Below are 17,048 nucleotides of genomic sequence, written 5' to 3' on the forward strand. Positions count from 1 at the left end.
GACCGCGAGATCGTGACCTGGCTGAAGTCGGACGCTTAACCGACTGCGCCACCCAGGCGCCCCCCATTAGTCATTTCTGTATGTCTTCACTACAAGCTCCCTGAGAAGGAGATACACAGTCAGCATTTAATATAATTCACTCAAACAAACGCTTACTGATGTTTGCTCTGTGGCAGGCTCTATCCTAACCACTGGGTCTCATGTTGATTGAAATGGGGTGACTATGGTCTACAGGACTAAAGAATGAGCCTAACAAGGAAGACCCGTGCCCAGACCTGAGTTTTGCGAAGCTCGCTCCTGCAGCTGTATGTTGGAGGGGCTGGAGTGGGCTGATGGGGGCTGCCATGGAATCCAGTCATGAGGCAGGGCTGTGGGCTGCGGGGATGGTTGGCAAGCCCATCTTTAATACGTGTCCTACCTTCCCTCTTTCTATGACACCAGTCCTCATTTTTCTGAACCTCAGTTTTAAACATTTTGAAACATGGACTTAAGGAAGGGGTTCCTTTACATTTTGGATGCAAAGGCTTCTGAAGTTGAGAGTTTGTGGCTCTGGGCCTTGCAGAGGGGCCTTTCCCATTATTTTGCTCCTCCCCACACCCTGAAAAGAGTGGTTCTACAGCAGCCAGGTGTCTCTCCTAGAGCCTGAAATGGGTCATACTGGTGACCGTACCCGCACCAGGCTGACTACCCAGACAGGAGGGCAGTGGCCACAGGCAGAGTTGCTCGCTCAGCCGGATTCTAGGATGTCTCAGTGTCCACACTGAGACACAAGGAACTACAGAAACGTGCCTGTTCACTAGGGTAAGGACCGTGTCTTGCCAAATATTTGCACTTTTCAGCAGCATTAAAGGAAGTTTTTTCTGTTAGCCCCTCTCTTGAGCCTCATTACACAATCCACATCTTTCTCTGGGCTTCTTCCTTCTAGCATATCGGAGCTGTCTTTTTTTTTTTTTTTTTTTTTTTTTCTTCTCCTCTCCCTGTGTACACGGCATATTTCCTCTGTGGTTCTGCTTTGTATGATGTCCTTGGACAACTCTGGAAGGACAAGAAGACTTTGCTTGCTTTCTGACTATTTGACAGAAGAGCATAGGCTGAGTTTGAATATGGTTGTGAAGAGGCTGCCAGGAATCTAAACTCCACTCAGAAAGTCATATATTCTCTTCTTGGAATAAAAAAGTCCATTCTGGGGTGGAGTGAGAGAGGTGGAGGAGGTGGATGATGTTGGTAGATATACATCAGTTGTACCACAGCTGAGCCGTGTTTAATGTTTATATGCCCCCCGCCCCCCATCTTGAGGCTGGTGCTCTTCCGGTGCTGAGTACTTTCAGTGTGTAAATGAAATACCTCATTTCCTGCATTTCAACGCTTTCTTCAAAGGCAAACTGCTCTCATTTGAAACAAATAGTGAGGAATGTGGCACACAGAGCTTTCTTAAACACAGTGACAGCTTGCATGACCTCCAGTGATATGAAAGTAGCTTTGACAAATCTCATTTGTCTGTACTTCCCTTGGGGCTGAGAGTGAAGACAGTTGTGAGGCTCAGGCTAACTCCTGGGTGATAAAATGTTAGAAGATGTGACTTTCAAAACTATGGAGAGTGGTCTAATCACTTAAGAAAATGCAAATGATCCCACTTCTCTGCAAAAGCAATTTATATCAATTGAACAATAAATGCACTTCTCAGCACCTCTACCTGAAAGAGCTCTACACGATAAAAACTAATTTCTTCGATCTTAGAAATGGCACAGTGATCTTATGATATACACACAGGCCACCCTAAGGGTACCTTTTGACACACATTTAAGGAGATAGTTTTGTATTTACCTGCGGCCCCCAGCGGCTCAGCTTTGTATTAATGAGAATTCTGTGTCCCTGACACTCATCAGTGGTCCTTACAGGGTTATTGAGCTTTTAATCATGCAATAAGCGCCCATCTGCAAACTCACCACCCGAAACCGCAGCTACAACATAGATACAATCTGTATCTACCCCTGTGGCCCTACTCCTATCCTGTCCCTTGCCTCTTCCCCACTGGATGTGGCCACCAGTCTGGATCCCGTATTCATCAATCTTGCTTTCCTTTTTATATGATTTTATTGCATTTATTGGTAGTCTTGTAAAATATTTTTGTAACCTTCTTTGTGTTTAATTTAGAATATTTTAAGACTCACTTTTTGCACTTAACGTTCTAGTGTCACTACAGATCAACTGTTTTGACTGCTATGTGAATACATCACAGTTTATTTTCCACTCTTCCTCTGATGGGCATTTGGGTTGTTTCCCAGTTTTGCTATTGTGAACAGTGCAGCTATGAGCATTCTTATACGTGTCCCTGCTTGTGCAAGGATGGAATTGCCAGACCACAAGCTATGTGAAACATTCAACTTCAGGAGGTAAAAACAATGCCTATACAATCATCCTCCACACATATATTCATGCGGATGGTTCAACTGCTCAAACTGATTGCTACACTTAAAGGATAAAAGCAACGTTTTCTATTTGGTATTTTAGTCAGAAAAAGTTAAAAGAAAAACAATGCATTTTTTCCACAAGGCTAGCGTTAGATAAGTGTACACAAGATAGAATGTCTTAGATCCTGCCAAATCTAGAAACAATACAACTGATAAACTCAGACAAACCAAAATAATACCATTGCAGTAGAAATTATGCCTGCCATGGAACAGTTTTATCTAATGTCCAGGGTAAGATTCACTTGTAAACGGTACAAAATGCTGAGTTAAGAGTTCATTTTGTAGACCTTGATGCCCAAATGTATACCGGACCTCCCTACCCCTTTCCAAATGTGCTGATGTGGGAATCTAGGTTTTTTTCTTATCTGCATATAGGAAGACACCTTGTAGTGAAAAAGGGCCCAGGTACTTTCTCTTTAATGGAGAGAGGTGCAGATACCTTTAACAAGCCAAACAATAGTATAATTAACAGCTTGTCAACAATCATCATCAAACACTGTATTATCTGAGATTTCTACTGTTCCTTCACCCAACACTGTCATCTTCTGAACTCTAGTCAGTGTTTTGGCTGAACAATTACTCTTCTTATTCAGAAACTGCTTGACTTACATCTGGAAAAAACACACCCCTTTGCATTTTTAAAAATGTCCATTTTTTCCTTTTGGTTGGAAAACCACCAGGTTGAAACAGATAGGCTACTTGGAGTTGTAATTCCATAGGAAGCTACATTTCATGAAGACTGCATTTTGTGGCCTTAAGAAAACAAGAGGTGGAAACCATTTACCTTCACATAGAGTTGCTGAAATTCCTCGAGGTTCAGCCTCCCACTTGGACAGTCCTTGAGGAATCCTTTGTACCACTGCTTGAGCTCATGCTCGTTAAACTCTGTGCTCTTCACCAGGTCCTCCATCACTTCAGGGGCCAGTTTGCTATTCTGTTTCCCCATTCTGCCTGAAGGAAAGCAAATTAATGCAATTAGCTGTGGTCATTTCAAGCTTGATTAGGAGCCACATCAGAGTCCTGAGCAGCCCTTGGTGGGAACTCCCTCCCGTGTGTCAGGTCAAAGTCCCCCCAAGTCTGCCTCCTTCTATTTGGCATTCCAGTAGGGAGAGGACAGAACAAGACTCTTCTCACAGCTCAAGAGGCAGCAGAGCTCAGCCTTCCCCGTCACGTGTCCCCTTTTACATGGCATAGATCCTACAAGGAGAAACAGCCATCCTTGTTTTTGCTATTCATGTAAAGTACATGGGAACTCTTTATGCCCTCTTTTTCTGAATTAAAATCCATTAGCACTTGCTGCCTAGGTACCTAATGCTACATGTAGTTTGTAAGGATATTAAATGGGATTGTTGACACACGCAACGAGAAGGCTTTATAGCCAAGTGATCACAAACAGACTTGGGAAATCTGATCAGCAAATAACAGTGCATAAAATACATAAAATAATGTTACCTATATCAGTTATGTGCCAGGTTATTGACCGTTTGCCATGTATGTTACTTAGGGCAATATTAATGAACTGTTTTATCTTAAATTTCTTCCTAAATAAAATTATGTATATAATATATATGTTACACATATAGAATACAACTAAAGTATATATTATATAATAACCAAATATATATTATATAATAACTAAATATATATTATATTATATTATATTGTATTTTATTATATTATATATATTATATAATAACTAAACTCTTTCAGATTTACTGTGATGGCTAATTAAGAAATAAGTAGGTAAACAAAGATAAACAATACTCCAAAATTAAACTATTTTTTGTATTAGTGCCAGAAAATTGAAGGTGATTTTTAAAAATTTCCCTTGAATGTTGTTGTTTTATAACAAAAAAAGAATGAAAACCAAGCTTAACCACAGATTGATTTAAAAAGAAAAATTAAACTGAAAATCTGAAGGACCACCAGAATAAGGAAAGTGCCACAAGATCTTCAAAACCCTGATGCGGGAACTGAATTAGGCTTTGAAAATTTTACCCCAGTGGATCTAGGCCTTCAATGTTCTTGAGACAAATTCTCTCTCAGGCTCCAGGCAGGTCTATACCTGCAATCACCCAGAAAGGGTAATCTCAACACATGCTTTGTTGGGGCTTTTTTTGCCTCCTTCTACAACAGATTCCATACCCATTGTCAGTGACCTGCCCTAACATTGAAAATCCTTTCACTGTAGTGAAACCAAACCACTCTTGCTACTTCCAGGGAAAGCTTCCTCCTCAGCATCATCCCAGCTGGACTCAGTGAGAAGATATCATGAAAATGGCCATTTTTCTTCCAAATTCTTCTGTTTGAGCAAAGGACCGAGGAGCAGCCACTTTGCTCTTTTATCGTGGAGCGTCTCGACTGATTTTGGCTCTTAATTTCAAGCTCCATGTCTCTTATTAGCAACTGTCTCTTAATAATAGGTTACTGTGGGATTCCACAGCTGGATGTGGAAATCAAGTTGGGAACTCAGGTGTCAAGTGTAATTAAGCTGGGTAAGAACACTCTAATCCATGGTTACCCTGCTAATCGAAAGATGTATTACCAAACTTTCAGGACTTCACTTTGTTGTTTGCAGTAGAGAATTACAAATTTTCATTTCTGCACTAGAATCTCACCTAACAATAACAGCTGCTGAATACTGAGGGTTGGCTGTGGGATAGGCACTGTGTTGAGCATTTTACCCTCGATCTTTGGCCCTATGACAGCTCTGCAATAAGGATTAGGGCAGCTCTCTTGTACAAGATCATACAAGTAATGCGTAGCAGAGCCAGATTTTGAACATGGATTAGCAAGACTCGAATGCACAATCACAGACAGACAGGTGGATGGAAGGCATTTCAGAAGGAACAGGAGGGGCAAAAGCAGGAAAGCTCGCAAGGCTGAATCAGTGCCTCTTGGCGCTGAAAGAAGGGATGAGAGAGGGATCAGTCACTTTGCCAGGCCCTAGTTGGGAAAAGACTGTTAGAGTTTACCAAAACCACAAGCCAGAGTGGGTCTGTATTAATGATGGGAAAATGGATTAAGGGTTATTAAAAACTGCCTTCAAAAATGCCTTTAGAAGGTCAACAGCGTGTCAGCTTCTCTCTTAAGCAAGGAAGCGTGGATTCTCCATGGATCATTTATGTTCCTGCTGACTGACTGGGGAGAGGGTGGTCTCACACAGGGAACACTGTCAGGACCATGAATCACCATTTTGGAGACTCAAATGCATCACTTCATGCTTCTTGGTTATGGGTCATGCTCAGCATTATCACTTAGGTGTGCCTGGCAGTAGATGGGTTACAGAGAAAATCAAATTCTGGCCTGGCTCAAAGCAGCATTGCCACTGCCTTCATCACGCCTTGTTTGGGTTCATGATCCTCACCGAGATCTCTGACCCCAGCCCACCTTCTGTATGGCTGCTTGAATGAATTTCTAAAATACAAACCTTGCTCTCTGAGCCTCTCCCTAAAACCGTCAATACTTCCCATTGTCTACAGGATGCAGCCCTATCTCCCTCGCCTGGCACCTGTCCTGCCTACTCACATCCTCATTTTCTGCCCATCTGTCTTTTCACTTGCTCAGCAGACTTCTTCTCTTTCTTTAAGTAGCCCCCGCTCACATGCTACCTCTTCTGTGAAACCTTTGCTGACTTTCCAAGGCTCGCTTAGGCATCCTTTCTCAAAGGCATCTCCACTCTCTTGTAAAAGCTTTCATAGTCATTATTTATTACTCATTATCCAATCTACTGGATTGTTAGTTTCTTGGGAAAGAGGACTGTCTTTTATTTATCTTTGCATCCCTGCTACTTCGTACTAGGTGCTCAACAAATAATTTTTAAGGGGATGAATGAATGAGGGGCACAGTGGAGTCCACAGTCAAGGACCTTGGCACTGGCCTTCATCAAGTTGTGGTATTTGGTATGTTTCTTTCTGGGAAAGTCAGTCTCCTAGTAATGTATATATGAAAAGAGTCAATGCAATCATAAGTATAAATATAACATGCAGGCAACAGATGGGAAGAATGTTTCATTTAACTGTTTGGAAAATGGCCTGCCCCCCACCCCCGTCAGAGACCATTTTTTTGTTGTCTTCGTCACTAAATTTTGAACATCTTCAAGCCAGAGCTCATGTCTTTTGTCTCAATATTCTCAGTATTTGGCATAAATGTGGTGCTTAGTAATATCTGATACTTGAAGGAAAGCATTGGGTTAACACTCCCCACCTATACTCCCCTTGTCCTGGGGCTGCAGTGATATGGGCCAGTAGTGTCTTTCATTATGGCAGCAGGACAACAGAAAGGGTAAAAATGACAGTAAAGCTTATCATATTCCCAATAAAAAGATTTCATGACATAAATAACATAAAATAAAATATTCCATGTGTGGGGGGGCTGCAGGTTATCCCAGCTCTGTTTCTAGTTCATTCTGTGATCTTGAGGCAAATCCTTTCTTCCTCTGTTGCTCAGTTTCCCCATTTGAAAAACAAATGAGTTGGAACACATGACCTTTAAGGCCCTTCCAACCCCATCATTCACGGATCTGTAGCATAAGTTCTGTAAATATGAAAATATGAGTCACAGATTTGAAGTTGGCTTGTCTTGAAAGAGTCCACACAGGTTGGTTTTGTGGATTCTTTACCTGGGCACCTGTTGGTACTTGAACATTTGTTGCCTAAGAAGGGAGGGCACAGGCACTTGAGCGCATTATTTTAAAGTTGGCATTCCAGTCTATTAAGACAGGCATAGAACAGGACCAGTGATGGGCACCAGGAATGGGCCTGTGGGTGATGAAAGCCCAGCACCAAATTGCAAATGATACCTGGAAAAGACCATGTTTTCATACTCTACAGTTTACAAAAGTCTTCATGTGGCAACATTTACCCACGCAACAACCCAGTAAGAAAGAGATTATTATCATCTGCCTTTTACTGATGAGGACTTTGAGGCTCAGGGAGAATGAGTACTTCACCTTAGCTCAACCAGCTAATAAAGCTTTGCTCAGAATACATGTCGTTCTCCAGAACCCCACTGGTTTCCTGATACAGGCTGTCATATTCTCTTGCCTGGATTCTGCAGCCACCTTCTAACTGGTTTTCCTGCCTTGAGTTCTGCCTACCTCTCTTCCACTTCCAGCCATGTCTCCAGAGCAGAAGAGGCAGAACATGAACGAGTGCCCTTAGAACAGATCTGAGAGACTTCCTAAAGGAGGAAAAGACCACCAGGGGAGGTAAGGAGCACCCATGGGCATTTTTCCTCCACAAACCCTTTGGGTCCGAGAGAAGATTGAAGTAGTGTGTGTGTGTGTGTGTGTGTGTGTGAGTGTGTTGCCCTGAGCTGGTCCTTTACCCACTCTGATATCTAAGTCCAACCTCCTAGAACACAACAGAGTCATCTGTGTGCAATGAGGCACACAGAACAGCAGGCCTGGCTTTTCACAGGTAATCTGGCCATTAGCCTGGCTGAATCCTGGCAAGATTCACGCAAAGACTGGGGGCTGAGAGAGAGAGGCCCAGCCACATATGCAGATACACACAGGGTAAGCATACCAGTGGGGAACGAGGCCTGGAAGAAGGGCTCAGAGCAGAGAAAGAGCTTTAGAGGCTCAGTTGGAGGCTGATGGAATATAGCCATGTGTGGAGAGAGTCTTAAATGGGAGCAGAGCTCGTTGTAGTGTAAGATTACCTGGGCCAACTTTGAATACATCAGGTGCTTTCTCTAAGCCCTGGGCTCCTCACTTGTACACTGGAATAACTAGAAGAGACAGGCCTTTTCATGCTTAGATTCCTGCCCGGATGGCTCTTTGTTTCCCTTACCACCTGTCTAAACTTGACTCCTCCTGCAAGGCTCGGTTCCATTGCTGTCTTCTCTTTGACACTTGACAAGTTCCTACCACTCTCCCTTCTTCTTCTTGATAGCATAGTTTGCATCAACAATGACCCTGGCCTGGTTAGCTCTGGGCAGCTCAGCTCGGCAGACAGGTATAGGTGTCATCTACAAGAAAGGTTCTGTGCTAGGCATGGTGGGATATACAGAGAAGATGTGGTTCCAATCTTGAAAAGCTCAGAACTGGATGCAGGAGACCTTCACGCCCCTGGGGATGTGGGATCTGATGACATGACTGCCCAGAGCAGAGACCTATGGAGCACTGGGGACAGAGAGACAAATGCCCACCAGATCAGGCAACTTCACCTGTGGGTGGTCTTCAGGTGACAGCTCTAAACTAGAGTTCCCCAAATGTGCCTGAGTAAAAGAATCATCCTTATCTAGTGAAAAATGCAGCTTCCTGGGGTGCCTGGGCGATTCAGTCAGTTAACCCTCCAACTTGGGTTCAGGTCATGATCTTGCAGATTGTGAGTTTGAGCCCCATTTTGGGCTCTGTGTTGCCAGTTCAGAGCCTGGAGCCTGCTTCAGATTCTGTGTCTCCCTCTCTCTCTATCCCTCCTCTACTTATGCTCTCTCTCTCTCTCTCTCTCTCCCTCAAAAATAAATAAACATTAAAAAAAATTTTTTTTTAAATGCAGCTTCCTAAGACCCTCCTTTAGAAGGAAATCTGTACTTTTAACAAGCAACGCATGTCAACTGGGGGAGCAGTGATGAAAATCATGAACAAAAATCAAAGTAGATGGTCTGAGGAGAAGACACACAGAGCAGCACAGACATAACCTAAGTTCTCGCTAATGGCTCGCGCTCTCCTTCTGACACCCCTGATGTTGTTTCAAGATCCTGCACTGGGACTAACATTAAGAATTTAAAAATCACACAACTAGGGAAGACCAAAGTTGAAAAGATTTGTCCCTGCGTTCTTCTGCTTTTAATCCCCTTGATTTTAGGTTAGAGAGCTTGAGAATCTCGAAGATCACACGGGCACCCAATGGCCGAGTGGGGATGAGAACCCTGGTCTCCTGACCCGGCTGGGGGATCCCACCCTCCAACCCCAGCAGCACGCCGTCCTCAGGCCAAACACCCAAAGCTTGCAAGCCAGGATGCACGTTTATCTCCCAGCTGGGTTGTTGAAACAATCTCCATCACCACCTCCCTGGGATGCTATAAACAAATGACAGGAGGTTGCTAGTTTCCAGAGATGGTTAAAGCAACGCTGAAAACCATGCCTCAAAGTTGCCCAGCACATTGTGTGGGGTTTTCTTTTCTAATAAGGACAATTATCTGACACAATGGCTCTTTCTGCCTCTCTCCTCTGTAGCCTCCTCAACAGAGTATTCTCAAGCCTCTAGCAGCATCTCCCCAAAGGCAGAGTGTGGATCCCAGGCTGGCCTTTCTTGCTGTCTCTGGGGACCCCCACAGCTTCAGAAAAGGGGAAAAATGCTTTCTTTTGGCATTCTTTGATGACTTTACCTCAAGCCCTGAACCTCATGGGATTACAGCTCAGGTCTGGCCTGCAAGCATAAAACAGGTAAGGTTAGGAGGGACTGAATCCCTGGGGACTCAAGATAAGGCATGAGTACTTATTCGATCTGTAATAAATGAGGAAAAACATTTTGATGGCAGTGGCAATGGCACCATCAGGGCAAATGACAAGAGTTCCAACCCAGAAAGGATAATAAATACATGGAGGTGAAAGCAGAAGTGGGTCCCACGGATCAATCATCTGATCTGACCCCTATGTTTTCTAGAAGAGTCCCAGGAAGGTTAGGGGAATACAGCAAGTCCGTGACAGTGCCTAGCAGCACCTTGGCTACTAAGCCTGGGTAAGAAGACTTGGAGGCTGCTATAATGCCCAGGTCTGTGACCCTTGGGTACTGATTTGTGTTGAGGGTCCTAGGCCCTGCAGGACTAGGAAGAGCCGATCTATGTCCCTGTCACCAGGCTGTGAAAAGTGGCCTCCCTCTCTAGGCCTGTCCCAGTTGTTTCCAGCCAAGTTGCCACCTGAACAGTCTCTCTACCGCTCAGGGGTGGAGTCTGAAGTTTCCTAGGGCCTTAGCTGGGGACAGCCCTGACCAGGATGGGAGCCGCTTGTGAACATTAGCCCTTGGATCTGACTAGGTGGTTCCAAACTAAAACCCACCTGGTAACAAGGTGGCCAGGTGCTCAGGGACTCTGATCTACAAGGCATCAAGTGGCCTAACTGGCTTTGGGGGTCCGACTCAATTACCTTCTTCCTCCTTGCCCAGGCACAAAGAGCATCTCTTAAACATCTGGGAAGTGTGGCTAAACCCGAAGCCACACTTGGCGCCCCGGTGTTGGGCTATAACTTTGGAAAAATTTCTACTCAGACTCAGTTTCCTTTTCACCCCCTCTTACAAGTTCTTTTCCTTTTCTATTGGGACACAATGTCTCTTTTATTTTTCACTGGACGTAGTTTGGCGGGACAAGAATAAGTATCCTGGGGGCAGACCTGGATCAAATGATGTTCCTGCTGCATAGAGAACATCTATGGTGTTCTATGATAAGCTACTCAGCCCACTGGAGCCTCAGTTTACTCATTTGTCAAATGGAAATGATGAAATTTGCTCACAAGGTTGTTATGGGAATTAATGAGATAACACATTGAATTATTTCCCACAGTGCCTGCCACATAGCAGATGTTCAACAAACAGTAGCTATTATTATCTTTATCATGGGACCCAGCAGACTGGATGGCTCCAGAAGATGGGGAGGCAGACATTTCATGATTCAGGCCTCGATATCTAGGCGTCACCTTAACCCTGACATCTCGTACCAGACCTGGTATGTGTAAACAGAAGTACACATACTTGGCACTTGGGAAATTTTACTGTGGTCCTGCTTCCTGCTTCTTCTCCTCCAAGTAAAAGTGCTTCATATCCAACCTGACAGAGGGAAGTCATCTGAGGACCCCACAGCCTTGACTAAGCATCAACTGTTGAGTGAAGTTTCCATCTAATTCCCCACTCACCCACTGAACAGAAGTGTAAGCTGATTAATAGCTGGTAACCTTTCATCTGGGAGTGTTTCAAGCAGCCACCCACTTTTCTGCATCTTATTTTTACTTCCTGGTACATCTTTCTCCAACCATTCTATGTGTTCTGAGCATTGATTTCTATGAAAGGAAACAGGCCGTCTCCGGCAGTGTCAGAACCTCACTTAGTTCTGTGAGGTAACAGAGGAAATGCTTTCATTAATAATCACAGCCTTCTGTCCAACAGATTGTGTGCTAGGTTGTGCTGCCAGGTCCCAGTGGGGAAGGACCGTGGCCCTTATCTCAGAGCAGCAGGGAGCTGCGGGAGAGAATCACAGAGCAGGGGTGCCTGCGTCACCTGCACATCACCAGTCCCCGGGCTGGGAGCAGCCTTGAGCATCAGCGGTCAGGATAGACATCCAAGTCCTTGCTCTCAGAAGTATCTGAGATATCTATCCTGATGGGAGAGTGACATGTCCAAGTGTCTATAGGTAGTGGCAAAGTCACTCAAGTCTTCCGATTCTCAGGCTGGTGGTCTTTCCTTTCTGAGAGCTGTTTGCACTTACTGTGTCCCTATATTGTTATTTCTACAATAATTCTAAAAAAATAGTTTAACTCATGCGGGTGGGTCTTAAATACAGAGAGTTTGAAAGTCTCAAATAAACTTATAGAAGTAAATTTTACTTACTTATAGAAGTAAATGTTCTATTTGAAGGGAGAATGACACTAAAAATTCATTCATTCATTCAGTGATTCAAGAATCTTTTATTCAATATTATGCTATATTGCAAAGATAAAGGTGGCTTCCAAATCATCTCCAAGGTAAGCTTTTCCTGAATACTAGATAATATCTCCATCTGCCTGTTAGACATTTCCACCTTTGTATCCTACAACCATACCAAACTCAATATATCTTCCTGCGCTCCTCTCTCAGTAAATGACCCTGCCATCTGCCCAGGGTCCATTCAGAGCCTGGGGGTTATGCAGGATTCTACCTCTCATCACATCCCTGTATCCGACCAATCATCAAGTGAAATAGTTTGTAGATCCTACTTCCTAACTTTCTTTCAAGATCCATCAGCTTCTTTCTTGCCACTACCTTAGTTGAGACTGCCATCATCTCTCACTTTTATCATTATCCAAACTTCCAAACTTGCTTCCCATCGACAGTCTTGCCCTCCTGAAATCCATCTTCCACATAATAGCCAAATGACCTTTCTAAAACACCAAATCCAATTATGCCACTGTCCTGCTTAACCCCTTTAGTGGACTCCCATTAGCCTCACCCTGAATCCAATCCGCAGCAGGCTTTCCAGACCACTCACCTGGGCCACTGCTGCCCCACACCCAGGAGCTCTTCAGTTTCACTCCTGCCCGTGATCCAACTTGCTCCATCAACTTGAACCTCTGGTTGTGTACTAGCTATTCCTTTGGCTTTGAGGGCAGTTCCTATTAGCTCCCCTTTAGCCTTCTAGTATATTCCAAACCATGTTCTAGACATAGATGAGACACCTCATCTGGGGTGACTTCACTATCTGGCTTCCTCTTTTACACCCTGACTCTTGTATACACTGGTGTCACCACGCCACCTGCCAGGGCATGGTCGCTGTAAGGCACGTCTGCCCACCGTAAGGCATGTCTGCCGCCTCCCTAGACCCGGGCTTCCCCAAGGGCAGAGTGATTGTCAGGTTAGCCTCAGATTACACTGAACAGGTGCCCAGGAAATGTTGTTGAATCAATTAATTACGATGTGATCTCTGTCAACAACTAGCTAGAGCTTATCAGCTGAGCGATAAGAGAGAACATATGAAACGGAGATCAAAGATGAATGTGCTAAGTGCCATTAGGGAGACACCAGCAACGTGGAGAGAGACAGGGAGGGAGGAACAAAGAAAGAGGGAGGTGTGGGAGGGAACTCTAGGGAACCAGTAATAAAACTACTTTAGGAGCTGAAAAATTGTGTGAAGAATTATTTGCAAAGTAGTCCTTCAAAATTATCTCAAGGAAACAATCACAAAAATCCAGAGATGTATATACTAGGATGTTTACTCCAGCATTGTTTAAAATAATTTTAAAAACCCTACCTTCTAAGAAACAACTTAAATGCCCGTCATAGAAAACTAGTTAAATTGATTTGGTTATAACCGCACAATGGAAATTATGAAGCCATTAGAAGTAGTAATAGAGATCTACATCTAATGACATACATTGGTATTGATTTGATGTCATTTATTTACATTAAAACATGTGAATATACAAAACAACTATGTATTTTTAAGGATAAACACTTAACTGAGGACATGTATTAAACACAGTAGAATGGAAGAGGAAAGTGGGAGTACAGAAAATAAAAAAAAATATTTATAATAAAATCCAAAAAGGGCTTTATATATACAATGATGACAGTGTGCCATGAACACAGGAGTATGATTACCATAAATGTGCACTTGAGGTCCAAAAAAAGAAAGAAAAGAGGAGAGAAGACATTGCAATAGACTGTTAAGTTAGAAAAGCAAGTCATAAGACAGTATGTGTATCACCTTGCCTTTGCTTTATGCAAGCTTTGCTTTATGCAAGCTCAAGCTTGTGTGCACAGAAACTTTGGGCAGTACATAATTTACATCAAAATCTTAACAGTGGTTATGACTGCTGGTGGTATAATGGTAATATTTCATTTCTTAATATCTTTCTGAACTTTTTATAATGAGCACATGTAACATTTATAATCATAAAAAATATATAAATAATCTCAACAAACAAAATGTCTTTTGTTCAGAAAATAGTCTCAGGCATCCTGGAAAGGGAACTTCCAAGATGCTTTGAATTAATGCCACTCCCTTTTCCAACAATTGATGCAGCAATATGTCAGGGTTCACTTCCAGACCAAAGACCACTCTGAGGACTATCTTGGGTAGCTCTGGGTGAAATGATGAACATGGAGGAGAGGCTCAGAAGAACCCTGAATCTGCCACCTTCTCACCCATCTCAAAAGCCCTGGAGAAGCATTGATGGGGAGACAAAGTGTGGCCAGGTCAGAGTTCCTGACCCTCAGGATCTATCATGTCAGGAAACCTCTCTGAGGCTCAGCTCTACCATGCGAGACTGATGATGATAATATCAATCTTGATGTGTTATCACAAGGTTTAAATGAGATATAAGATAGAAAAGAGCTTTGTAAATGCTAAAGCACTCTCCAGTATTCATTATAATAACTGAAATTCAAATTCAAAAGATAGAAAAGATGATGATCCCAGAGATCATCACTTATGGCTGCCTAAGGCTGGATTAAGATTGTCTAATGAGGTCCAGAGAGATCTACTTGAAGGTCAAAGGAAAGAGGTAAGAAGGTGAAAGGGAGCAGAATTTGCTACCCCAATCTATGCCTGTTCGGTGTAGGATTATTTTAGGCTGAGTATTTTTAAGAAACAGAAGACATAGGGCAATCTCTAACAGATGAGTAGAAGTTACCCTTCTGAAAGAGACATTTATATTCATAAGAGAAATCTCCATTTGTAAGGGTGTCTCACTTTGGAGCTTCAAGGGGGAGATGACTAAATCTCTAGAAACTCTGTCAATGGAGAAGGCAACTGAATTAAATGTGCATAACAACCATACCCTTGTTTACTGTTTTGCTTGACAGACCCCCCAAACTGCCTTCTGTCCCTCACATTCTATTTGTGTTTAGCTGGAGATGATATTTAAGGTGATGATTTGGTCCATTTTGGTTTTTCTGGGTATCTCCTTTGTATGCAAGAGGTATACATGTTATCAGACTTATGTTTGTTTTCCTCCTGTTGACTTGTCTTTCATTATGGGGGGCCAGGGGTGGGAATCTTAGCCAAGAACCTGGAAAGGTTAAGCGAAAATTATTTTCCTCCCCTACAAAGGCTTTGGAAACAGTAGCATCACTGGATGTGTCTGTGGATCAACCTTCCTTACCTTCTTTCCAGGAAATAAGGAAATGGTGATTCACAGTCTTCAACTTGGAGCTGTTGACTATAAAGCCAACTGACATTCTCAGGAAACGTTTTCCAGGGCCCTCCCAAATAGCCTGTGTGGACTGTCTGCTTTGACAGGTTGGTGGACCACGACTTTCCCTAATGCACAGAGCTGGGTTCAAGTCCCAACTCCACCAGTGTTTTCCTGTGTGACCTTAGCCACAGTTGGCTTCCATTTTGAGCTTCGGTTTTCTCATCTCCAAAAATTCTATCAAAGTTTCCACCTCACCTAATTCACTAGGTCATTGTAATGGACAAATCTTATAAATGGTAAAATTGTTTCTAGCTCTTAATCTAGGGCACTTTCTGGACATCGCAGGAAAGAAAACAAGATCCGGATATATGGAAAGAAGTGGGTTTATTAGGCAGGGGAAAAGAGAATGAGTAAATTGCAAATCCTAGCACGAAAGAGAAAAGACACCTGTTGACAGGCAGCCAATAGAAGGTTGACAAGCTGGAGGAAGAGGGAGGCAACCATGGGCCCCTTCTTGGAGCTCTGGGAGGTGGATGGAAAGGACATATTCACCAAAGGTTGCTAGAGGAGTGCTGACCCTCTCCAGTGAGGTTCCTGTCTTTGATGTGTTTCCAGTTCTGAATTTTGCTCACCCTGTCCTTGCTAGGCCTTTGTGAAGTATCCAGCAAGGCTGGAACAAAGCACTTTATTGTGGTGCTTGAAAAATATCTTGGCTAAAAGGGACAATGCCAAGGCTGAGTGGGCTAAAATTAGACCTTCCGGTTCTGTTTGACTTGGCAGTTGTGTGCACAGGCTGCTAACGTGGCATCCTCCACCGGCCTCCCTCCCGGCCGGCCATGTGCCTTCTGAGAGCACAGGTAACATGTGCTGAGGGAGAGGAAGTGCTGCTTCCTCTGGCACCCTGTGGGGATGACAAATGCTTCTGGGCTGTGTCACTGTCACTTGGAGCAGTATGTTGAGTAATAATTTGAAGGGATATGTTTCCCCATCAGCCAATTTGCATATTGAATATTAAATATGAATATTAAATAAATATTGCATATGAATAGTCAATCATATCTCTACTTCCCATTAATCTAATGCCCTTCCACACTGAAACCAAAAGGAAATCTCAAGACATATATATCATATTATACATTTGAAACTTTTACTAACCTTTACCTAAGAACTTACAACTTCACCTATGTAACCAAGGCAGAACCCAAAGAATCAGTCACAAGTAGCTTCTTCCATCATGCTGTGCAGTGATGGCATCTACAAGGAAGAGCATAGGCCTAGGAGTTAGAGAGGGAGATCCCGAACCCTTGCATGTCCATTAACTTGTAACTTTGGGCAAGTTCCTGAACCTTTCCTATCCCGTTCTTTCAACTTTAAGTTGTGTATGTTAATAACTACCTCAAAATCTTAAATGAAACACACAAACAAGCAGACAAACACAAAACAGAAAGAGACTCATGAACACAGAGAATAAGCTGATGATTGCCACAGGGAAGGGGGTGGGAGGATGGGCCAAATAGGTGAAGGGGATTAAGCGGTACAAATTTCCAATTATAAAATAAATAAGGCATCAGGATGAAAAGTACAGCATAGGAAATGTAGTCAACAATATTGTAGTAACTTTGTATGGTGACAGATGGTAACCACACTTACTGTGTAATGTATATATCATTGTCAAATCACTATGTTGTACACCTGAAACTAATATAATATTGTATGTCAACTGTACTTCAATTAACAATTTTTTAAAG

General features: G+C 43.1%; 1 protein-coding gene across 2 annotated transcripts in view; it reads right to left on the reverse strand.

Moving 5' to 3' along the window:
• VSNL1 (visinin like 1) overlaps nucleotides 1-17,048 on the reverse strand; it is a 96,451-nt gene that overhangs the window by 54,692 nt on the left and 24,711 nt on the right. The window contains exons 1-2 of one of the 2 annotated variants that reach the window (XM_049652492.1): nucleotides 11,326-11,454; nucleotides 3,256-3,422 (exon numbers count right to left, since the gene is read on the reverse strand). In XM_049652492.1, coding sequence (XP_049508449.1) covers nucleotides 3,256-3,422; nucleotides 11,326-11,431 — 273 coding nt within the window. In that variant the 5' untranslated portion in view covers nucleotides 11,432-11,454. Of the gene's footprint in view, nucleotides 1-3,255; nucleotides 3,423-11,325; nucleotides 11,455-17,048 lie in introns of those variants that run through there. The other variant, XM_049652493.1, reaches the window with a different exon arrangement.

This window comes from Panthera uncia (genome assembly GCF_023721935.1).
Source record: "Panthera uncia isolate 11264 chromosome A3 unlocalized genomic scaffold, Puncia_PCG_1.0 HiC_scaffold_12, whole genome shotgun sequence".
Lineage (NCBI taxonomy): Eukaryota > Metazoa > Chordata > Mammalia > Carnivora > Felidae > Panthera > Panthera uncia.